The sequence below is a fragment of the Sarcophilus harrisii genome, chromosome 2, assembly GCF_902635505.1.
Source record: "Sarcophilus harrisii chromosome 2, mSarHar1.11, whole genome shotgun sequence".
In the NCBI taxonomy this organism is placed as follows: domain Eukaryota; kingdom Metazoa; phylum Chordata; class Mammalia; order Dasyuromorphia; family Dasyuridae; genus Sarcophilus; species Sarcophilus harrisii.
The window spans coordinates 331,819,167-331,845,691 of record NC_045427.1 but is presented as its reverse complement, the minus strand read 5'-3'; the positions used below and the strand labels follow the sequence as shown (position 1 = coordinate 331,845,691).

The 26,525-nt window shown below is 32.8% G+C and overlaps 1 protein-coding gene across 8 annotated transcripts in view; it reads right to left on the bottom strand.

Annotated features, from left to right (window-relative positions):
- Positions 1 to 883: 883 nt before the first annotated feature.
- BRMS1L (BRMS1 like transcriptional repressor) overlaps positions 884 to 26,525 on the bottom strand; it is a 122,872-nt gene continuing 97,230 nt past the window's right edge. For 4 of the 8 annotated variants that reach the window (XM_031952880.1, XM_031952878.1, XM_031952877.1 and 1 more), the window contains 5 exons: positions 20,791 to 20,874; positions 11,941 to 12,005; positions 11,164 to 11,203; positions 4,597 to 4,744; positions 886 to 3,262 (listed from right to left, as the gene is read on the bottom strand). In XM_031952880.1, coding sequence (XP_031808740.1) covers positions 3,145 to 3,262; positions 4,597 to 4,744; positions 11,164 to 11,203; positions 11,941 to 12,005; positions 20,791 to 20,874 — 455 coding nt within the window. In that variant the 3' untranslated portion in view covers positions 886 to 3,144. Of the gene's footprint in view, positions 3,263 to 4,596; positions 4,745 to 11,163; positions 11,204 to 11,940; positions 12,006 to 20,790; positions 20,875 to 26,525 lie in introns of all 8 variants that reach the window. The other 4 variants (XM_031952876.1, XM_031952875.1, XM_031952873.1 and 1 more) reach the window with 4 other exon arrangements.

Genomic DNA, 26,525 nt, shown 5'->3' with positions numbered 1-26,525 from the left:
AGTTTGATGTCAAGAAACTTTACCTAACAATTTTGAAAATTTGAGTAGGTTGCCTTGAGAGGAAGTGAGATTCCCAATCCTTAGAGGTCTCCAGGAAAAGGCTGAAGGACCACTTGTCAGTTGTGTTCTACTGGAGATTCCTTTCATGGATGGATTGGACTAGATTTCTAAAGTTCCTTCTAATTCAGAAATTCTTTGATTAAAAGAAAAAGCATGGAATATCAAAGTCAAGACACTTAAATTCTGGTCTTGGCTCATCTATCAGTCATACTGCCCTGAGCATGCCCTCTTTGGGCCTCATCTGCAAAACAAAAAACAGGATTATGGAATTCTGACTAAATGGCATAACAAACAGGGAGTTAAAACCCCAACCTACTTTTGACTTTTTCAGTTCATCTGACCTAGACAAATGACATCCTCAGGTTGCTCACTCCGAAATGATAAAATAACTATTATCTAAACCTAAAACTTTTACTTTATAAACTTGCCCAAGATCACATGGATAGTAAGCATCTGAACCATTCAGGCCCTTTGACTTTAGAGTCAGTTAGTGTGCTTTCTATTAAGCCAATGATTGAAGTAGATCCCAGTTTCCTTCTAGATCTATTTTTTTTGCATAAATTTTTAGTAATTTTTGTACTGAGATGAATTTATTTAACCTATAACTGAACTGTATGTATACATATGGTGATTTTTTTGGTTGCTATTTTGTTTACACACATGAAAAAAGTCTGCAGATGTATATTAGATTGATTCTAAATTGTCAGAATTGTTTTCTGCAAGATGAATTGGGTCACTCCATATTCAATGCTCTTTCTAAAAGAACATAGGAGAAAGAAGATGAAATGCTTTTTGAGTTTCATACATGCAGGAGGTCCTTTATAAATATTTGCTTTTGGTAAGCATCTGACCAATGGAAACGAGAAAGGAGGTACATAAAATAGAATGTAAGGCAGTAGAGTATAGGATGAGCAGCTCCTCCAAGACTGAAGCAGATAAAAATTTATTATGAAGCATCATAAAATTTATTAGCAACAATTTTTAATTATATCATGTGATTTTCAGGCAAATGGAAAGTTGCCAATGGCAAAATATATATACACATTTTTTCAATCTCAGAAGAATATATTTATTTTTTTCTGAAACTAGTTTTCACACTAGAACAACACAGCTCTGTGGGGCACAGTGGAATGACTTGGGCTTGAGTCTTATATGGCTCAACATTGCAAATCTCACAGTCCCATCTGTGAACAGAAATGACAGTTCTAAGTTATTTTAAAAGATCACTGTAAGGGCTAGATAATATAATGTTTTTAAATACTTGATAAATTGCTAAAAACTATACAAATGTAAGCTACTACTCATTATCACATCACTTTTAAAGTTCTTGGGGATATGTTAATTGATGTAAATATTTCCTTCTATATTTTATTTAAAGATCTTTTATAAGTATGCTTTCTTGATATAGAATTTCTATATGAATCTATTTTTCAGCTGAATACATCAGGAACATTAGTTCAAAGATCATTAACACTAAATTTATGTGCAAACAAGTATTGCCAACACATCAGTTATTATAGCAGATTACATGGAAAAGCATTCTGAGAAATGATACTCTAGCACAGATCATTTTTATTATATACTAAATTTAAAAATACAAATATCTTATTACAAAAATGTTTAACAAACAATTATGTGCGTAAGTACTGTCAAAGACTAACCATTGATTTATAACATTATGTACATTTGGCTAACATTTATGAGATACCTAGAGTGACAATTTTGTAAATAATGAACTTCAGAGGTCAAATATTTTAAAATTTGGCAACTGGTCAAGTATAGAAATTCTGAGAGATAAAGAAAATGATAAATTGAAATATGCAAGAATAGAAATTCTTGCCATAAATTTTAATAGCTAGGTTTTTTCCCCATCCCTTCAAGTCTCATTATAATAAAAAGTAAAGTGCACAGAAACAAGAAGAATACTAATTTTGGTCACATCATCTATACTACAGTCACAAAAGTGTGCTGTCTTAGGATTTTGACTCTGTTCACTGTTCCTGGGGCTTTGAAAATTAAAGGTGAGTATGATTGAAGGGAAGGAAACCAAACTTTCTAAATCACATAAAATGGACTTAAAGCAAATAAATGCTTAAAGAAAAAAATATTCTTTTGCGAAAATGAACTTAAACAAATTTCACTGTATTAAATTGTATTAAATACAGAATTAACATAAAAGCATATTTTTACCTCTGAAAAAGTTTACTGAGGATTTCTTTCAAAAAAGGCAATAGACCAGAAAAGCACAGCATATGCCACAATCCTGTTAGTTATTATCACTTACATACTGCAGCATAACTATCAGGCATTCATGACCTCCACAGGCCATAAAAAGTACAGGTAGAAGCAGAAGAATTGACACTAATTTTCCTAATTAACATCAAGTGTAATCTGGGGAAAAAATGTCATTGCTACACTATTAAGGGGGAGGAGTGCTGGTAATCTAAACAAGTGCTCCTTTTAGAAATTTTAACCCAATAGCTTAATGTAAGAGAAATAAATACTAATGTAAGGCCATTGATATGAGGTTAGCTGTTAGGGCTCCCCCTCCCTCAATAAGAGTGTTTCAATTCTGATTTAACAATATATATCCTATTACAAACCATCTACATGTTTTATCAGGCTTATTTACAAATACACAATGAATTACATGGACATGAAAAACTAAATAAGTTGCAGGAAAAAAATGTAGAAGTTTTACAACCCCACATCATACATACACTGAAGAAAAGCCCAATTTGCATAATTTTTAACCAAACAAAGAAGTTTAGTGATAAAACATCTGCTGAATTTTGGAAGGCCATTCTTTATATATTATAGGTGTTGGACCCAACTTATAGGTAAAATATTTTGGTCATCATGATTGAGTTTTTCTCACCATTAAAAAAAGTATGTGTGTGTGTGTGTTTGTGTATATAAAATACATATATATGTATATGAAGTATACATATAATACTACCTCCAAATATGAATACTTTTATAATGTTATGAGAATGTAAAAACTACTAAATACATTTTTACTCCCATGGCACATCACACTTGGTAACACTAATATGGATAGGTTTAGTTAGTAATTAATAGTAATTATGAATGCTTTATTGAATATTTTCCTTTCTGTAGCTGGGAAATATAAAGTTTGGATTTGCTTCCATCAGACCTCTTAAACCATACTTCATCATGGTTAATTGTTGTAATTATGGCACTAAAAGAAAAAGAAAAAGAAAACATTAACTTTTGAACTAAACAAGCTATCAGAATTTGCAATATAAATTACCTTATTAAGGGTTTGACCATATCCTCAAAAATGAAATTAATAGGTGTAGAACAGTTAACTGACCATTGTAACTCCCTAATCAGATTGAAGTATATTCAAATACAAGGACTGTCAAAAACACTAGATATATCACCAAATTTATTCATATCAGAGATAGAGTATGGCCTTCTGTTAATTATTAAATTCATTTTTCATTAGGCATAAATAAAAGTACAGGTGAAAATAACAACAACAATCTCTTTCATTTCCATACAGGTTGCAATAAAAGATAGAAAGGACATTGGTATTACCAAAAAAGTATTATTCATTCTTCTCATAAGGCTACTATATATGGATAATGTCCCTTATGTTAGCTTAAATTTCCAATGTCAATTAAGATTTGGATCACATTTTACAGGCAAATACCATTGTATTCATACCATGTGATATGCCTTATCACAGACTTTTATGGTTCTATGATTTCTCTTCTATCAACAAGCAGATGAAACTCATCTAGAATTTTAAGTCTTAAGAGAGTTACTGAAGGCTCAGATATGTAACAAGATTTAACCACTTCTACATAGTGAGAAGATGTCACAAGTGGAATCTGAATTCAGGTCTTTCTAAATTCCAAATCCAACACTCTATACTATATCTTGCTGACTTACTACAACTTACTTTCATGGAAATCTTCATAGAAATAAAAAAATTCAATTTGAATATTGTGTCTCTTTTTAAAGTACATGTCTTTTTCATGGTAATGCAGAGCAACACATAGAACTAGACAGCAAGATTTAAAAACCACACAAATTTTCATCACTTTATTCATTATTGACTATAATTGTCCCAGAATTTCCTAAAACAAAAGTACAGAAGTATCAATAGGGTAATGGTGACAAGTCAACAGAAATCTGTGATGGGTCAATTTAGCTAATATTACAATAAATCTGAAAACAATATCTTCCCCAAAACTAATGAATAGCATCCCTCACTAATCTATACAATGACTGTTTTTCCTTATGTCTACTGAAATTTAATTATATGTTTCTACATAATGTTGATACATGCATTAATGGTAACTTATTTTTTAAATGCTGATCAAAGTTTACATGGTAAGAGACAGAAGAAGCTTAGAATTAAGCTTTATGAAGAACATATAATTAATTCAGTAATATATGAAATTTGGGTTATTAGAAATGACAAATTATAATGTTGTCAATGTCTTAATTAAATTTAAGATGAAATAGAAGAATAAAAGATTAAAAAAAAATCCTGTTTATTACCTTGTAGGACATTCATCTTTCTTATCAATACATATTGTCTGTCCACGAATATACCATTCACCATCATAATACAATCTTCCCTCTTCAGACTTAGCACTGTGCAGGTGTTTTTCCAGTTTCACAGGTGCTAAAGGGATCAGTTGAAAGACTGTTATATTAATAAAATGGTGTCAGAATAATATGTGTCAGAAAATTAAGATTTAATTTTCAAACATATGTATAATTTGTTCATCCTTATACAAACACAATTTTTATTTCAAACACCAATGGCCTTATTAATATGAACAGGTCCACAGATACAGATTAAAAATCTTTTTCACTTTCATACTGACAGTCTTCATGAGTGGTAGTCAAAAAATTTATAATCTCAAGGTTAACTCTCTGATGTTAAACATCTCTAAACAAGTTATTTCTTACATATCAGATATGTCTATTGTTAATCCTTTCCTAAAGAAACTGTCAACATGATAACTGTGGAAATATGTATAGAAGAATTGCAAGTTTAACATATTGAATTTTGCAAAGGTGAATGTTGAAAATTATCTATGGATATGTTTTGAAAATAAAAAGCTTTAATCAGAAAAAAAGGAAAAAATCATTGATGAAATGGAAAAATATATTGATGTCAAAGTGTTATTATCTCTGAAAAAGAAAAAAAATAGGAAGGAAGGAAGGAGAAAAGGAAGAAAGGAAGGAAGGAAGGAAGGATGGAAGGAAGGAAGCAAAGAAGGAAGCAAGGAAGGAAGGAAGGAAGGAAGGAAGGAAGGAAAGAAAGAAGGGAGGGAGGGAGGGAAGGAAGGAGGGAGGGAGGGAAGAAGGAAGGAAGGAAGGAAGGAAGGAAGGAAGGAAGGAAGGAAGGAAAGAAGGAAAGGAGGGAGGGAGGGAGGGAGAAAGGAAGGAAAGAATGGAGGGAGGGGAGAGAAAAAGGGGAGGGAGGGAGAGAGGAAGGGAGGGAGAGAGGAAAGAAGGAAAGGACGGAGGGAGGGGAGAGAGAAAGGGGAGGATGGGAGGGGAGGATGGGAGGAAAGGGAGGGAGGAAAGGGAAGGGAGGGAGGAAAGGGAAGGAGGAAAGGGAGGGAGGGAGGGAAGGGAGGAACAGAAGGAAAAAACTGCCAGAGTTTGTCCTGTGCTGGCACTATTTTCTCAGAAGAAACTGAACAAGCAATTAAAGAGTAAGAAGACAGAGAACTATATTGCATTTGGGAAATTGTGTAGTACTTTCAATGATCCCAAGCTGCTCTTTAGCTCAAACTCATCTTTTTAACATAGGCATATCTCCTTGTGATGCGATCTGGGTTCAAATTTAGAACAACCTTATCTCAGTAGAATCAAAATTATAGATAATGTTACAAGCAATGAAGAAATGAATGATGGATGGAGTAGGCTGAAACATATTTCTAGGGATGACTTACACTCTAGTAATATGGTACAGTAAAATAACAGTAAGTTTTGAGTCAGCAGATCTAGGCCAACTCCTGATAATGACTATTTCTGTGCATCTGAGAAAGTCACTCAAATTCTCTAACCCTAAGTTCTCTCGAATATAAAATGAGAAGGGTAAACATGATTTCAAAAATCCCTTCAAGCTCTAAATATCAATTTATGATCACAACAAAAGGCAAAAGTAATATCTCTTAATAAATGTATGATTAGCTAGACTTGTGATGGAAAGTGCCATCTGCATCCAAAGAGAGAATTATAGAGATTGAATGTGGATCAAAGCAAAGTATTTTCAGCTGTTTATTATTATTGTTGTTTGTTTGCTTAATTGTTTTTTCTCATTTTTTCCCCCTTTTGATCTGACTTTTCTTGTGCAGCATGATAAATATGGAAATTTGTTTAAAAGAATTGAATATGCTTAACCTATATTGGATTGCTTGCTTTCTAGGGAGGGAGAGAAGAGAAGAGGAGAGAAAAATTTGGAACACAAGGTTTTGCAAAGGTGAATGTTGAAAAGGGTCTCCCACCTTGGAAATAGAGCCTTAATCTGTTTTTGACAGTCAAAAATCAAGTAAGCTGGGAAAATGAGCTAACAACAGAAAAAGATTCTATGCACAGAAAGTTACTACAATAATAAGAAAGATCAAAATACACTTAGAAGAAGATGACAAAGTCAAAGCTCCTACATCCAATCTCCAAGAAAAATAAGAATTTGTCTCAGGTCATGAAGAGTTCAAAAAGGATTTTGAAAAGAAAGGTGGAAGAAAAATTGGGAACAGAAATGAGAGTGATGAAAAAGAAAATACAAAAAGCCAATGAGAAGAATGCCTTAAAAAGCAAAATTGGCCAAATGAGAAAGGAGGTACAAAGACTCAATTAGGAAAATAATTTCTTAAAAAAATTAGAATTGAAAACTAGGAAAACATTTTTACCTTCAAAGGTTCTGATAAAGGGCTCATTTCTAAAATATATAGAGAACTGACTCAAATTCATAAGAATTCAAGCCATTTTCAAATGATAAATGGTCAAAGGATATGAACAGACAATTTTCAAATGAAGAAATTGAAACCATTTCTAATCATATGAAAAGGTACTCTAAATCACTATTGACCACAGAAATGCAAATTAAGACAACTCTAAGGTATCACTACACACCTCTCAGACTGGCTAAGATAACAGGAAAAGATAATGACTAATGTTGGAGGGAATGTGGGAAAACTGGGACACTAATACATTTTTAGTAGAGTTGTGAACTGCTCCAACAATTCTAGAGAGCAATTTGGAATTATACCAAAAGGGCTGTTTGATCCGGCACTGTTTCTACTGGGCTTATATCCCAAAGAGATCTTAAAGGAAGGAAAGGGACTCACATGTGCAAAAATGTTTGTGGGCAGCTCTTTTTGTAACAGCAAAAAACTGGAAACTGAATGGATGCCCATCAATTGGAGAATGGCTGAATAAGTTATAATATATGAATGTTATGGAATATTATTGTTCTATAAGAAATTATCAGCAGAATGACTTCAGAAAGGCCTGGACAGACTTATATGAATTGATACTAGTGAAATGAGCAGAATCAGGAGATCACTGTGCACAGCAACAAGATTATATGATGATCAATCCTAATAGACATGGCTTTTTTCAACAATGAGATGCTTCAGACAAGTTCCACTGATCTTGTGGTGAAGAGAACCAGAGAGAAACTGAGTGTGGATCACAACATAGCATTTTCACTCTTTTTGTTGTTGTTTGCTTGCATTTTATTTTCTTTTTGATCTGATTTTTCTTGTGCAGCAAGATAATTGTATAAATATGTATACAAATATTGGATTTAACATATAGCTTTACTTTATTTAACATATATTGGATTACTTGCCATCCAGGGGAGGGAGTAGGAGGAAGGAGGGGAAAAATTGGAACACAAGGTTTTGCAAGGGTCAATGTTGAAAAATTATCCATGCATATGTTTTGAAAATAAAAAGCTTTAATTGGAAAAAATTAGAATTGAACAAATGGAACCTAATGACTTTTTGAGGAATGAAGAAACAATAAAACAAAGCCAAAATGATTAAAAAAAAAAGAAAACAACATAAAATATCTTAATGGAAAAACAACTAACATAGAAAATAGATCCAGGAGGGATAATTTAAATTATTGGTCTACCTGAAAGTCATGATTTAAAAAAAAGGATCTACATCATCTCTCAAGAAATTATCAAAGAAAATTATTCCTGATATTCTAGAACCAGAGAGTAAACTAAAAGAATTCAATGATTACCTCCTGAAAGAAATCCCAAGATGAAAACTCCCAGGAATATTATAGCCAAATTTCAGAACTCTCAGGTCAAGGAGAAAATACTGCAAGCATCCAGAAAGAAATAGTTCAAATATAGTGGAGCCCCAGTCAGGACAACCCAAAAATTTAGCAGCTTCTACATAAAAGGATCATAGGACCTAGAATTTAATATTCCAGAGAGCAATAGAGGTAGGATTACAATTAAGAATCACCTCTCTGGCAAAACTGAGAATAATCCTTCAGGAGAAAGAAGTAGATATTCAATGAAATAGAGGACTTTCAAGTATGCATGCTGAAAAGACCAGAGCTAAAAAGAAAATCTAATTTTCAAAAACAGGACTCAGAAAAAGCATAAGGAGGTAATCAGGAAAGGGAACTAAAAAGAACTGAGTAAGGTTAATCTGTTATATGCCTATATGAGAGGATGAACTTGCAGCTTATAAGAACTTGTCAATGTTAGGGCAGTTAGAAGGAGTATATATAGACAGAGGGCATAGGTATGAGTTGATTATGAAGGGTTATTAACTAAAAATAAATAAATAAAATTGAGGGGTGAGAGAACAATACACTAAAAGAAAGGCAAAGAGAAAGGTGGAATGATGTAAATTATCTGCCATAAAAGAGGCAATAAAAAAAAATGAAGAAGAAGTGGGGAAGGAGAGGGAGAGTGAATGAATCTAATTCTTATCAGAACTGGATGAAAGAGGAAATAACATATACATTCAATATGGGTATGGGAATCTATTTTACTTTTCAGAAAAATAGGAGGGAAGGGGGGGGGTGATAGAAGAAAAGGCATATTGGGGGAATAGATAGTCAGAAGCAAAACACTATTGAGGAGGGAAGGATGAAAAAAGAATAGAATAAATGGGAGGGGGAGAGGAACACAATTGGCAACAGTAATTGTGAAAAGGACCTATAGCAGCTCTTTTGTCAAGACAAGAAATTGGAAATTGAGGGAATGCCCATCAATTGAGGAACGGCTAAATAAATTGTAGTAAATGATTATGATGGAATACTATTGTTCTTTAAGAAATGATGGAATATTATTGTTCTTTAAGAAATAATGAGCAGCAAAAAGTTATCAAACTGTTCATACCCTTTGATCCAGCAGTGTTACTACTGGGCTTATATCCCAAAGAGATTATAAAGAAGGGAAAGGGACCTGTATGTGCACGAATGTTTGTGGCAGCCCTTTTTGTAGTGGCTAGAAACTGGAAACTGAATGGATGCCCATCAGTTGGAGAATGGCTGAATAAATTGTGGTATATGAATATTATGGAATATTATTGTTCTGTAAGAAATGACCAACAGGATGATTTCAGAAAGGCCTGGAGAGACTTACACTAACTGATGCTGAGTGAAACGAGCAGGACTAGGAGATCATTATATACTTCAATAACAATACTATATGATGACCAGTTCTGATGGACCTGACCATCCTCAGCAATGAGATCAACCAAATCATTTCCAATGGAGCAGTAATGGACTGAACCAGCTACACCCAGAGAAAGAACTCTGGGAGAAGACTAAAAACCATTACATTGAATTCCCAATCCCTATATTTATGCCCACCTGCATTTTCGATTTCCTTCACAAGCTAATTGTACAATATTTCAGAGTCTAATTCTTTTTGTACAGCAAAATAACGGTTTGGTCATGTATACTTATTGTGTATCTAATTTATATTTTAATATATTTAACATCTACTGGTCATCCTGCCATCTGGGGGAGGGGGTGGGGAGTAAGAGGAGAAAAATTGGAACAAGAGGATTGGCAATTGTTAATGCTGTAAAGTTACCCATGCATATAACCTGTAAATAAAAGGCTATTAAAAAAAAAAAAAAAAGAAAAAGAAAAAAGAAAAAAGAAATAATGAGCAGGATACTCTCAAAAAACCTGGCGAGTCCTCCATGGGTTCATGTAAAGTGAAATGTACCATGTACAAAGTTAATAGTAATGTTGTGGAAAGATCAGCTATGAATGACTTTGCTATTCTCAGCAATACAATGATCCAAGACTTATGATGAAAAATGTCATCATATACAGAGAAAGAATTGCTTGTCTCTGAATATAAACTGAAGCATACTTCTTTAAACTATTTTTCTTGAGGGTTTTTTGGGGAATGGGAAATAAATATTTTTGGGGCAAATGTTTGCATAACTTCATATGTGCTTTCTCAGTGGTGGAGAAGGAAGACGAGAGAATCTGGAACTCAAAAATTTAAAAACATGTAAAAAATTGTTTTACATGTAACTGAGGAAAAATAAAATATTTTTTAAAAAATTTAAAAAGAGGGAGTGAGTGCACCTATAGCAATAGAGGTAATAGAGGTAAAGATAAGCTCACAGATCCATCCATTCAATTATTGAATAAATTTATTTTAAGAGGAATCTCTGGCCATATATTCACAGACAAATAATCCTAAATAATTCAATTCGACATGTTATCTTTAACATAACTGTTGTTTCCCTTGTTTGTATATCATATTAAAAATTTATAGAGCTTTATGCTGACCATGCTTTTTGAGGATTAACTATAGAAGAAGCTGCTTAATTCTCTGGAGGACTCTTTTTGAATTATTGCTACAATAAATAATGATGAAGATGTAAAAAGCTAAAAACAAAACTGTGTCTTCCTTACATTATATGTAGAATCTTAACATTTTCTACCCATATAGAATATACTGGGGGAAGAAATATATCTCATTGGTATGTTTTCACCAAACAAAATGAGCCCAATAGTAGGGAAATTCCTTAGTGTACTAATGATTCTATCAATTCTGATAGAGGAAACCTATGTAATAACATACAAGAGAAATGAGCAACTTACGTTCTGCTTTTACTCTATGTGGACCAAGTGTAGCCATTGCCTTAAGGAGAGAAAAGAGATTATGATTATGCTATTTTATATTATATTATATGAAAGCAATTTTAAAGTCATTTTTTAAAAATTGAATATAAGCTTATTCAGTTTTATTGATAGAGGATTTTTTTTTTCTTTCATCTATCAAACGTTTATAATACTTGAATACTCGGAACAATGAAAAGTTAAATAACAATGTGGAATGAAGTATTCCACCAAACTGTTAAAATAGTCTTTCAGTTTCTAATAACAGAATCTTTTCTAAAAAGATGTATGATTTGATATCACATACTTCTCTTTGCAAGGAAAAAGAAAACTCAAAATTAATAAGTAATTTCTAACATTAAGAATGCTTAATGAGTAATTTCTGACTCTCAGAATGTTCTAAATACAATAGATATATTTTGCTTTAAAAGTAAAAGTGGAAGGAACCCATCATTTTAAAGATTAAAAACTTCTACAATTTCAGAGTATATATTTATTTTCATTTGTGTTAGGCTTGATCCCTCTGCCATGAGGTCCATTTCTATGAAAAGAAATTTTCATATTTTGTATAAAAGATGTATTTAAAGCTGTTCAAGTAAATGATATAGTAATCTCCTATGGTATGACAAAGATGAGAATCATAATGGGATTAATGATATGTACTTGTCCTACAATGCCTTTCCAATTGTCTAAAAGAAGTATTTAAAAAAGAGAGAAATACTGCAATATTCATACTGTTTACATCAATTAAAATCTTACCTTTCTAATTGTTGTCCAATCTTCAAGAATATCTAGGTCTTGTAACATATAAACTATATAGGGGCGTTAAAAAGTTAAGGACAATTTTGCTATTAGATGAGAATAATAACACTAATCATATTCACATTTTCTTTTTCAGAAATTTAAATTATGATTTGTAAGCATGATATTTCAGTATGTAGATTTCAGATTTCAAATATTCTTCAAAAAGGGGACTATGGGATTTAACATATAAGTTAGCTATAGATAGCTTCCTTATACCTGCTCCAATGGAAACCTAAAAAAAAAAAAAATCAATTGAGACAAAAATAAAATGAAATATCAAGAAATCCAATAACAATAGTTAGTGACTTTATATCCTTTCCAGATCTGAACAAAAATATCAGGTATAAATTGGGTAATAACAGAAAAAGGGCTTGCAAAAAAAAAAGAAAGAAAATGCCTGAGGTCAAGCAAACTAGATGGAAAATTAGAGCAATCAAATGGCTACAAAGACTACACAGACTCTTCTCTATCCTAACCCCCCCCCCACAAAAAAAAAAAAACCCAGCCAGGGAACTTAAATAAGTAGAGGGAACTGGGACAGAGAACAGCATATTTTGCTACACTGAATCTGAAGGAAATGGTACTACAATCCAGTTAAGATCAGTCTTATCCCCTCAGAAACTATTTGAAGCAGAGACTGAGATTAATGAAAAATAAATTTGGAGTCCCACTCTAGGTTTAAGCCTGCTATCAAAAGAAGAGAAGTCAGAATGTTAGCAACAAGAGAATTTAAGGGGAAAAGCCTAAATCCATCAAAGACTTCAAGAGGGAAAAAAAATCAATTAAAAACCTAGAACATAGATAAATAAACCAACAACATATTCTAAAATTAGAAGGGACAATAAGTACTAAAACACACACAAAAATTATAATCCTCAGGAAATCAATTCTATAAAAAAGAAAACAACATGAAATGAAACAAAACTCCCATTAGATTACAAAAAAAGCATGGAATGATAGAAGATATTGTTATAGTTCAAAAGAGAACTAACAACCTTAAAAGAAGAAATTATAATGGAATAAATCTCAGAGTTTCTGGCCTTGTACAGCAGAAATAATGATCAGAATAGATGTGAAAACATACCAAAATTTCTGGGATGTAATTAAAGCAATCCTCAAAGAAAGAATTATATCCCTATAACCATAGATTTAAAAAATAGAAAAGTAATTAGTTAAACCGATGGGACATTTAAAATAACTAGAAAACCAACAAAGAAACAAACCCAAAATAAGCACAAAGGAGAAAATTTTGAAAGTTAGAGAAAAAATGGCTGAAATAGAAAACAAAAATCAACATAATTGATAAAAGTGAAAAACAGTTTTCTGAAAATATAAAAATAATTTGTCTTTAGTCAATCTGATTGAAAAGTGAGCAGAAAAAATTAACAAAATAAAAAGTGAAATACAATAAATGTGAAATAAGAAGAAATAAAAAGAATTATCAGAATTTACTATGAAGTTATATGCCATCAAAATTAAGACCACAAAGGGCAGCTAGATGGCACAGTGGATAGAGTACCAACCCTGAAGTCAGGAGAACTTGATTCAACTCTAGCCTCAAACATTAATATTTCCTAGCTGTGTGATTCTAGGCAAGTCAAAATCCCAACTGTCTCAGCAAAAAAACAAAAACAAAAACAAAACTAAGAATACAGAAGAAATACAGGGATCACCAAGACAAATATAAAACATCCAAAATAAAATACCACCAAAGACAGATCTTAAATAATATAGCTTCATGAAAGATTAAATAACTAGCTGTGAAGGGAAACAGCAAAAAATAAAATTAAATTAAAAAAAAATCCCCCAATAGATTTGCAAGAGAATTTATATCAGTTTTTGAAAGAACAATTAATATTGGCACTACAAAAAAATTTTTTATCTTTCTTAAATAACAAAAATCTTTCTTTCCCTCCCACCATTGGAAAAAGAAAAAGGAAATGTATGTAACAAATATGCATCATCAGGTAAAACAAATTCACACAGTGGACATGTCTAAAAAGTTCTGAATCTATCACTTCTCCGTCAGGCAATGTAGTGAGCTCTAGAATCATGGTTGCTCATTTTATTGTTCAGAATTCTCAAGGGTTTCAAAACTGTTTTCTTTTCATAGTGCCCTGGGATTTTATAACTTATTTTTGTTCTGTTCATTTCATTCTACATCAGTACATATGAGCCTTTCTAGGATTTACTGAACCTTTTCTTATTTCTTATGGCATATTATATCTCCTCAGTTTCTAGTTCTTTGCTACTATATATAAAAAGAAAACACAACAAAAAACCCAGTGCTACAAATATTTTCATATTTATGGATATATTTCCTCTTTTTTTTGATCTATCCAAGACTAGTATAAAAATTACTCTCAAAACATTTGATTAAAAAGCACTCTATATGTTCAAAGAGTTATTAAATTACCTCTATCCTACAAATTCTGCAATACCACCATTTAGTCTATTTCTACAGATAATTTGGGGAAAAGGAAAAGAATCTCTGTCTTCAAAGAATGTTTATAACACCTCTCTATGTGGCAGCCAAAAAAAAAAAAAACCTTGAAAATTAAAGGGATGGTCATCAATTGGGGAATGGCTGAACAATTTATGTTATATGACTATGATGGAATACTAATGAGTTAGAAGAAATATTGAGCTCAATGATTTAAAAAAATCAGGGAAAGATCTGCACAAAATAATGAGTAAAATGAGCACAACCAAGAAAACATTGTATACAATAACAACAATATTGATTTAAGAATAACTAAGAATATAAGTCACTTTGTCTATTAAAAATACCCAAATTAACTATAAAAGAACATATGAAAAAAAATGCTATCTGCACCCAGAGAAAGAATTGATAAACAGAAGTATGTATAGAATAATTTTACATATATATACATCAATGTGTGTTTCATGGTAGCCATCTCTAGGGTCAGGGGTAGAGGAGGAGCAGGGTGGAAAGAAGGAAGAAAAAAAATTTTTATATGATAATTTGGTCGTATATTTGAAAGAAATAGCAAGTTGTGCATAGCAAATTTTCAGTTTCATGTCCAATTATCTTTTTATTGTATTGTTATGTAAATGGTTGTTTTATTCCATAAATTAAATTTTTTTAAATACCACAATGAGAAAAAAAAGCATTCTTTAAAACTCTTTTTATGGGACAAATATATTTCTAATATGTAAACTAGAGAAGAATAAAATAAGGAAGAACTACAGAACAACTAAAACAATATATCTAAAGAATCACTCACTGGATTCATTTCAGAGATGAAAGAATGATTCAACACAAGGGGAAAAAAATCACAATAAATCACTCACATTAAAAACCCCAAAATCCCCAAACCATATAATTATCTCCATAGACAAAGAAAAAAACCTTTCGACAAAATGCTCCATTCATTTTACTAAAAACACTATAAAGTATAAGTGTGGAAATATATATATATTTTTTACTGTGATTAAAAAAAGTATCTAGAACCAAAAGCAAGCATTATATGTAAAAGTGATAGTACCTTATCTTTTCCCAATAATTACAGGAGTAAAGTAAAAATGCCAAATCTCTTATTTAAAGTAGATCTAGAAAATCTATCACCTAGGCATAAAGAATGAAATTATTAATAAATTAGAGGAACATAGGATAGTTTACCTCTCAGACCTGTGGAAGGGGAAGGTCTTTATGACCAAAGCAGAACTAGAGATCATTACTGCACAAAATAGAAAATTTCGATTATACCAAACTGAAAAGTTTTTGTACAAACAAAACTAATGCAGACAAGATTAGAAGGGAAGCAATAAACTGGGAAAATATTTTTACAGTCAAAGGTTCTGATAAAGGCCTCATTTCCAAAATATATAGAGAATTAACTCTAATTTATAAAAAATCAAGCCATTCTCCAATTGAAAAATGGTCAAAGGATATGAACAGACAATTCTCAGATGAAGAAATTGAAACTATTTCTAGTCATATGAAAAGATGCTCCAAGTCATTATTAATCAGAGAAATGCAAATTAAGACAACTCTAAGATACCACTACACACCTGTCAGATTGGCTAAGATGACAGGAAAAAATAATGATGATTGTTGGAGGGGATGCGGGAAAACTGGGACATTGATGCATTGTTGGTGGAGTTGTGAACGAATCCAACCATTTTGGAGAGTAGTTTGGAACTATGCTCAAAAAGTTATCAAACTGTGCATACCCTTTGATCCAGCAGTGTTACTACTGGGATTATATCCCAAAGAGATTATAAAGAAGGGAAAGGGACCTGTATGTGCACGAATGTTTGTGGCAGCCCTTTTTGTAGTGGCTAGAAACTGGAAACTGAATGGATGTCCATCAGTTGGAGAATGGCTGAATAAATTGTGGTATATGAAAATTATGGAATATTACTGTTCTGTAAGAAATGACCAACAGGATGATTTCAGAAAGGCCTGGAGAGACTTACACGAACTGATGCTGAGTGAAATGAGCAGGACCAGGAGATCATTATATACTTCAACAACAATACTAGATGATGACCAGTTCTGATGGATCAGGCCATCCTCAGCAACGAGATCAACCAAATCATTTCTAATGGAGCAGTAATGAACTGAACTAGCTATACCCAGAAAAAGAACTCTGGGAGATGACTAAAAACCATTACATTGAATTCCCAATCCCTATATTTATGCACACATGCATTTTTGATTTCCTTCACAAGCTAATTGTACAATAATTCAGAGTCTGATTCTTTTTGTACAGCAAAATAATGTTTTGGTCATGTATACTTATTGTGTATCTAAGTTATATTTTAATATATTTAACATCTACTGGTCATCCTGCCATTTAGGGGAGGGGGTGGGGGGGGGTAAGAGGTGAAAAATTGGAACAAGAGGTTTGGCAATTGTTAATGCTGTAAAGTTACCCATGTATATATCCTGTAAATAAAAGGCTATTAAAAAAAAAAAAAAAAAAAAAAAGAAAATCTATCAGTAACCAATAAGATAAAAGAAAGAAATTTATGGCATAAAGATAGATAATAGATAGATAATTGCTGTTCAACAAAATTGTGTTTTAGGTAGTTCAGGAAAATAAAATTATTAATCATATTTTAGGAAATAAATCAAGAGTAATATTATCTGGTAGATAAAGAGCTATCTTCCACAGCTGAAAGCTCTTTCTCACACACAAGCTTGCCTACAACTTTAGGAAGGTACTTTAATTTCTCAGTTCTCCATGCAGATCCAACAATGGTGAAGACAGTTGCTCAACTGCTCAAAAAGTATTCTTTACTATATGCCCAGCACTATCCTGAAGACTGGGTCTACAAAGAAAGATGAAAATTGTTCCTACTATCAATGATTTTACAATCTAAATGGGAAAATATATAGATAATTAGCATAACTAGATTACACACAGATATACACAAAGTGGGTGAGAATTAGTTTCAAAGGACAGTCCAGTGGCTCACTGGATAGAGTGCCTAGAGTCAGGAAGATTCATTTTCCTGAATTCAAATCTAGTCTCAGACACTGTGATTCAAGGCTGTGTGATTCTAGGCAAATCATTTAATCCTGTTTTCCTCAATTTTCCTCATATGGAAAATAAGCTGGAGAAGAAAATGGCAAACTTCTGTAGTATTTGTTAACAAAACCTCAAAAGAGATGACAAAGAGTCAGACACTACTGAAACAACAAAAAGCATTAACAATCTCAGAGTAGAAGTCATAAGCATCTGGGGAGACCAAAAAAAGGCCTTTTACAGGAGGTGTGAGCTGAGCTCAAAGGGAGACAGAAAAACCTCCTAAGCGTGAAGGATAACCACTCCAAAGGCATAAAGAAAGGAAAGAGAGTTGAGTGTGCAAAGGAAAACCAGAAGTATAAAAAAATTGGAGAGGGAGGAAAAGGCCAGATTATGAAACATTTAAAATGTCAAACAACTGATAATATAAAATATTTAGGAATCTATCTGCCAAGGGAAAATCAGAAACTTTATGAGCAAAATTACAGACCACTTTTCACACAAATTAAGTCTGATCTAACCAATTGGAAAAATATTAAATGCTCTTGGATAGGGCGAGCAAATATAATAAAGATGACAATATTACCTAAACTAATCTATTTATTTAGCGCTATACCAATCAGACTCCCAAAAAACTATTTTAATGACCTAGAAAAAATAACAACAAAGTTCATATGGAAAAACAAAAGGTCAAGAATTTCAAGGGAATTAATGAAAAAAAAATCAAATGAAGGTGGCTTAGCTGTACCAGATCTAAAATTATATTATAGAGCAGCAGTTACCAAAACTATTTGGTATTGGCTAAGGAATAGATTAGTTGATCAGTGGAATAGATTAGGTTCAAGGGATAAAACAGTCAACAAATATAGCAACCTAGTCTTTGACAAACCCAAAGATCCCAGCTTTTGGGATAAGAACTTACTGTTTGATAAAAATTGCTGGGAAAATTGGAAACTAATATGGCAGAAACTAGGCATTGATCCATACTTAACGCCGTACACCAAGATAAGGTCAAAATGGGTTCATGACCTAGGCATAAAGAATGAAATTATTAATAAATTAGAGGAACATAGGATAGTTTACCTCTCAGACCTGTGGAAGGGGAAGGTCTTTATGACCAAAGCAGAACTAGAGATCATTACTGATCACAAAATAGAAAATTTCGATTATACCAAACTGAAAAGTTTTTGTACAAACAAAACTAATGCAGACAAGATTAGAAGGGAAGCAATAAACTGGGAAAATATTTTTACAGTCAAAGGTTCTGATAAAGGCCTCATTTCCAAAATATATAGAGAATTAACTCTAATTTATAAAAAATCAAGCCATTCTCCAATTGAAAAATGGTCAAAGGATATGAACAGACAATTCTCAGATGAAGAAATTGAAACTATTTCTAGTCATATGAAAAGATGCTCCAAGTCATTATTAATCAGAGAAATGCAAATTAAGACAACTCTAAGATACCACTACACACCTGTCAGATTGGCTAAGATGACAGGAAAAAATAATGATGATTGTTGGAGGGGATGCGGGAAAACTGGGACATTGATGCATTGTTGGTGGAGTTGTGAACGAATCCAACCATTTTGGAGAGTAGTTTGGAACTATGCTCAAAAAGTTATCAAACTGTGCATACCCTTTGATCCAGCAGTGTTACTACTGGGATTATATCCCAAAGAGATTATAAAGAAGGGAAAGGGACCTGTATGTGCACGAATGTTTGTGGCAGCCCTTTTTGTAGTGGCTAGAAACTGGAAACTGAATGGATGTCCATCAGTTGGAGAATGGCTGAATAAATTGTGGTATATGAATATTATGGAATATTACTGTTCTGTAAGAAATGACCAACAGGATGATTTCAGAAAGGCCTGGAGAGACTTACACGAACTGATGCTGAGTGAAATGAGCAGGACCAGGAGATCATTATATACTTCAACAACAATACTAGATGATGACCAGTTCTGATGGATCAGGCCATCCTCAGCAACGAGATCAACCAAATCATTTCTAATGGAGCAGTAATGAACTGAACTAGCTATGCCCAGAAAAAGAACTCTGGGAGATGACTAAAAACCATTACATTGAATTCCCAATCCCTATATTTATGCACACCTGCATTTTTGATTTCCTTCACAAGCTAATTGTACAATAATTCAGAGTCTGATTCTTTTTGTACAGCAAAATAATGTTTTGGTCATGTATACTTATTGTGTATCTAAGTTATATTTTAATATATTTAAACATCTACTGGTCATCCTGCCATTTAGGGGAGGGGGTGGGGGGGGTAAGAGGTGAAAAATTGGAACAAGAGGTTTGGCAATTGTTAATGCTGTAAAGTTACCCATGTATATATCCTGTAAATAAAAGGCTATTAAATAAAAAAATAAATAAATAAAAAATAAAATGTCAAACAAAGGATTTTATATTTCCCCCTCTTAAGGTAATAGTTTACTCAGTAGAGGACAACATGAATAGACCTATGCTTTAGAAAAATCATACTGGCAGCTGAGTCTAGGACTGAGGTGCAAAGAGCAATGAACCAAAAGAGAAGCTTGACTGAGAGCAAGACAGAAGGGAGTGTATAAGAAAGTTGTGAGAGCAGACACAACACCTTGCAATGAATTAGGTATGTGATGTTAATGAGAGTAAGACAGAGGACACTGAAGTTATGAGCCTGACTGAATGGGAGAATGAAAATGTCCTCAAGAATAGTAGAGAGGTTTGGAGGGGAAAGTTTGAAGGGGAAATTTTTGAGTTCTGTTTTGGATATGTTGAGTTCGAGATGCCTACTGAACATCCAGTTTGATGTGAACTATACACCAGGAATTCCTAATATCAATAAAATTATGAGTCAAGTCCAAATTAAAATTGAATCACACATATTCAACATATATAGGACTGCTTGCCATCTAGGGGAGGGGGTGGAGGGAGAGAGAGGAAAAATCGGAACAGAAATGAGTGCAAGGGATAATGATGTAAAAAATTATCCTGGCATGGGTTCTGTCAATAAAAAGTTATTATAATAAAAAAAATTAAATCAAAAAAAAATTGAATCACAAATATTCAAAAGCATTAGTTTAAAAAGCAAAAACTAACATGTTAGAAATCCATGTGGATTTTCAGAATTGAGGCTCCATAATTAAATTTATAGCACCCCTGCTTAAGAGATATTTCTTGGCCTTCAAAAACATTATAGATAATCCATTATGTCAAGGAACTTATACTCAGTGTCAAAATGTACTAAGAAAAATTATTAAAAAGTTGCAAAAAACACTTCAAAATTCAGAAATTAGGAAAAGGATATCTGATACAACAACTGGTTTCTTTTTGTCTGGACTGAAGGGATCCTTTCTTTTTTTCCTTGACTGAAGCTCATCATTCCATAGCTCTGAAAAATAAATCAAAGAATAAATATTAATTTATCTTTGAACTTAAGAGAATGTCCTTGTACATTTAGTTCTGTCATTACTATACTTACTAAAATAGCAGAAATCATAAGATCTCCTTAAAGTAGACTACAACTTTAAAAGAAAAACACATTAATTTAAACAAAACATTTAACAAAATTTATGCTAAATTTGGGCACTTTTCAATTAAATTAATTTTGCATTAAAATGAATATCAAAGCAAGCATACAAAATTGTAGTGATGGCAAACAGCCCCAGAATTACAAATTCTTAAAATTAGAAAAGACCTTAAAAATAACGAAATCCAATATCCTTCACAATAATGGAAAAACCCTCTCCTCTTTTTCTATCCTAGAAACAATAGGGAACACAGGAGTTTCATGAACCAGGGTTCAAACTTGCATTATTAAATGGCAGACATGTAGAAAATGAGAAAGTTCTTAAAAAGCACAGGACGTTCAATGCCCAGACATTTATTCTAGCAAAAACCTAAAAATAACATTAAATGACTTCACCCACCCCCAAAAAGAACACAAAAAGGCATCCATAAGCCTATGGGCAATAAATAAGAGGGCTCATCAAAAAAGCACTAGAGAAAAAAATAAGACAAAAACCTCCCAGAACAACCAGAAACTGATGAGAGATACCTATATTCTGCAAGGCCCTGTTTCCGGTGGCATCAGGTCTAGAAAGATGTCATGAGAAACTCCCACCCAGAAAGTGGTTGGATACCCATAATATAGATTCTATCATCATTTAAGAGCAATGGCTACCAATAAGAGCACAGCAGAGTTCAGATTTTAATATTCCAGACTCAGGGGCTATGAGGTTTCAGCACTCTGTACTGAGAATCTTTGAAGATCCAATACTGTGGGCCTAAAGCCTACCAGATCAAACATCCACAAAGATGTCAGTAAAGCTCTAAAAATCATCAAAAAGAACAATAATAAAGAAATCTAAAGAGAAAGAGAACTTCTTTGATTAATCCAGGGTTGCAAAAAAGGACTATTGGAGTGTCATATAAACTCAGGTGAAAAAAAAAAAAGCATAAGTGGGCTTAAAGACAAAGAAAACAAACAATATGGATTTAATGCAAGTAAGAGGTCTAATCAGCTCAGGCTCTATGCAGTCCTAGGGTCATGACTATACAAGATATTCAATTAGTAGAAATATATAAAACTGAAAGCCATCCTCCAACATATAAATAGTCAAAAATATAAAAAGTTCTGAAAATAACTATTGAAAGCTAATCACAACCACATGAAAGAATACTTCAAATAAATAAAAATAAAAGAAATAGAAAAAAAAAAACAAGATTTCACCTCATAGCCAGCCAATTAGCAAAGATGACCAAAAAAAAGAAGTTATTAATTTTGAAGGAAGTAGGGAAAAGACAGCCATGTTATTACAATGTTGGTGGAACTGTAAATAAACAGAGCCATAATGAAATGCAATTTGGAATTATGCAAATGAAATAGTTAAAATATCAATATATCTTTTAATGCAGAGATTTCACTGATGGGCATATATCCCAGGGAGGTCACTGACAAAAAGAAAGATTCCATATTTACCAAAATATTTATAATAGCATTTTTTTTGTGTGGTATCGAGGAACTGGAAGCAAAGTAGATGCCTACAAATTGGGGAATGGTTAAACAAAATGACTGTTACCATTACTGGCAACAACAAACATGATGAATGAAAAGGCTTATATTCTAAAAAGTGAAGTAAGTAGAACCTGGAAATATGTATACAATGATTACTGCTAAATGGAAAGAATAACAATAAAAAAATAAATAGATGAATGTTGTAAAATAACAACTAAGTTTGATCCCAAAGAAAAAGATATGATGAGAAGATACCTCTCCTTACTCTTTTGAAGAAATGAGGGTTCCAAAGATATGGAACGATGCATATAATGTCAGATTTTTTGTGCCCAAAGTAATTTTACCTGGATCTGACCACATCATTCGCCCATCTTAAAACTCTAATATTGACATCTTTAGAATCAAATATAAATATCTAATTTGGCTTTTAATGTACTTCAAATCTGACCCTAACCAACATATTTTTCCAAGGTTATTATATTTCAGCCTCTCATCTCAATGTCTGCACTCTTACTTATGACTCTCCATTTCTTGTCACCATTCTTTTTCTTCCTTTTAAAAAAATGTAATGATTTATTTTTTATCCAATTACACGTAAAAACAATTTAAAATACCTGTTTCTTAAAAATCTGAGTTCTTAATTCTCTCCTTCCTTCTTTCTCCTCCCCTTCTTGAGAAGGAAAGCAAATTTACATTGGGCATACATGAGTAGTCATGCAAAACATTTTTCCATATTAGTTATGTTGTAAGAGAAAATAGATACCTCCCTCCTTTGGGTATGTTTCCATATTGCTGAGTAGCTGAATTAGTTCACAACTCCCCCTACAACACGTAGATGTCTCAATTTCTCTACATCCCTTCTTTTTTATAATATATGATGGTTCTCTCTGGGAGCAGGTTTCTTGGGGAGATTTTCTGGAGGCAGCCTTAGTTTTGGATCAAAGTAATAATCACTCAAATGCAGCCAGCTGATAAAATCCAAACATTTATTTCTTATTATCTCTTTCCTTGGGCCTGGTTAGCTTTCAGCTTCTCTTCTTCCAAATATCTCCAGTCAACACCAAGGTGAAAGTTGGAAGGAATCTGACTCCACCTCTGAGAGTGGGCTTGTGGGTTTCCTCCCAGAGTGCTCCTCTCCGACTCCTGGCAATGTTCTGAACTGACTCCGACTTACTCACTGAAGCTCTTTTTATGCTCGTTACAAAAGGTTGACTCCTCTTCTGAGAGTGGGATTATGGGATCTAAGAGTGGGATTATGGGTTTCTGACTTGTGAATCTCATACTGAATACTGACTTGTGAATCTCCCAAAAGTGTGAACTCCAATGAGTACTTAAATACATTAGTGAGCTAGAGAATTTGCTAAGTACCATGCTAAATTAGGCAACTGATATCACTTTGTAAGGATTCGATCTAAGGTGTGAACCAATAAGCAATGTATCAATTCCATTTAGTTAACACTAGGATTCTAACATCTCCCTTGAGTTATCACCTTGTTTCAAGTTCTGGCCCATAACACATCCCCACCAACATTTGTTGTCACCATTCTTTTCCACTTATTGCTCTTTATGCCTGGAATGCATTCACTATTCATCTATGTGTCTTTGAATGTTTCCTTCAAAATTCTTCACAAATGTCACTTTCTATATGGAATCTTTCCTGATCTCCCAACTATTACAGTGTCTTCCTCTAAAATATTACATTTATTTGTTTGTTTGTGTTTGTTTTTGCTGAGGCAATTGGAGTTAAGTGACTTGCCCAGGGTCACACAGCTAGAAAGTGTTAAGTATTTGAGACCAGATTTGAACTCAGGTCCTCCTGACTTCAGGGCTGCATGCCACCTAGCTGCCCCCACCTTGAATTTATTTTATATGTACTTATATATGTACATGCTTGTATCCTTGGACAGAATATAAGTTCCTTGAGAACAGGGAATTTTTAAATTTTTGTCTTTGCATTCCCAGCACCCAGCACAATACAAAAGGTGCTTAATAAGTAATTGATTAAGTAATTGGGCTTCAGTTCCAAGAACATGCTGATTCTTGATTCTGTTATATTTTAGCTGCATGCTAGCCACAAAATCTGAAATAAACATTATGTTTATTCAATTCAAGAACAATAAACATTTATAAAATTCCTTTTGCTTAGAAGGCACTATGTTAGGTGCTGCAAATCCACTCAATAACATGAATTACATGTACTTTAGGGAAAAACATAAAACAGGGGAAGATTTATCTCCTGCTTTCACATCCAAGAAGATCAAATGAAAAAATAACTATGGCGTAAGGGAAAATGAGAGAGGTTCAAGAAAAATGCTTAAAGAAATAGCAGTTTGGGGGGGGGGGGCATCTGGTCTTATTTACTTCATACCTTATCAGTTCACATATGTCTTCCCATATTTCTTTTGAATTCTTCATATTTGGTTTTTATGAAGCAGATATATTTCTTTACCTTCATATAACTCAACATTTACCTATTCCCCAACTTCCCCAAGGCTTCTGCCTTGTTTTGGTTCTTTGTCAGCACAAAAGTTTGTTGTTATGAATATTTTGATCTCTGTTGTTTAGTCATTTCAGTTGTGTCCAAATCTTTTGTGTTTTCTTGGCAAACTTACCAGAGTGGTTTACCATTTCCTCCTCTAGTTCATTTTATAGATGAGGAAAACAGGCAAATAGGATTAAGTGACTTCCCCTAAAGTCACACAGCTAGTGTCTGAGGTCAGATTTGAACTCACAAAGATGAATCTTCTCGATTCCAAACCTAGCACTCTTATCTACTGAGCCACCTAGCTGCCATCTTATTTTAACATATGGAACCTTTTTTTTTCTGTCTTTAATCTCTTTGGACTACGTGCTTAGTAATGGAATCTCTGGGTCAAGGCTAAGAACAATTTAATCACTTTTCTAGTATAATTCCAAATTATTTTATAGAAAAGTTGAACCAAGTCATAACATCAACAACAGTACATTAATGTGCCCACTTTCCCACAACCCAAGTAATATGAAATATTCCTATCTACTGTGTGAGGTAAAAATTTGAAATTATTTTTTAAAAAAATTTACTGAGTGCCTATTTTTCAGATAACTCTTAATAATGTACCATTGTTTTTTAAAAAAAATTTTGAGAACTCCTTGCTCATACCTTGTGACCCCTTATTCTACCAAATAGCCATATTTTGTCCTAATTCTCCAAGTATCTTGGATACCAAAACTCTTATCAGAGTTTGTATCCCTTTTCTATTACATGTAATTAAAACTATTTTCTATTTTGTTGTCTCATTTATTCCTTATTTAGTAAAGAATTCTTAATTGAAGTTGTGAAAGAGATCTCATCCCATTTTCTCCTAATTATTTTAATAATGTAATGAAAGGCATTAGAGATATAGAGACAGAAATAGCTCCAATTCCCACCCCTAATATATCTTGGCTATCTATATATGACCACAGCAAATTATTTTACCTTAGTTCCTGGGCAACTCTATAAGACTAAAAGTTGCAAAGAAGGTGAAAACTTTCAAAATTTGATAGAATTTCCTTATCTGGGAGTTCAGTCTCTGTCCTTCTATATTGAGGCCACATATGCATTTTAAGCTTATTGTGCTGAATGATGTAAGATCGTAGATGTAGGATAGGATAGCACCTCAAAGGCCATTTAGTCAAACTCCCTTCATTTTATATTTGAAGAAAATGAAACTAAGGGAGATTAGTGCAAGCCAAAGAAAGGACTTGATCTACTCTGAGTAGCCACTCTAGTCCAGAGCTAGGACATACCAAATTTCTGCCAAACTGATTTACGATTTTCAAAATAACTCAAATGCTTATACTTTTCTTCTAGAATTATCATAAGTTTATCCTGATGATAGCATGTTTGTAATTAATTGTCTTCTATGTTGTTTCTCTCACTATATTGTGAGCTCTTTAAGAAGAGGTACTAATTTTTATCCTGCAACACAGTTAGCATACTGCTTGAAATATAGCAAGCATTTAATAAATGTTTACTGCTCTGACTTGAATAATAAGTACTTCTC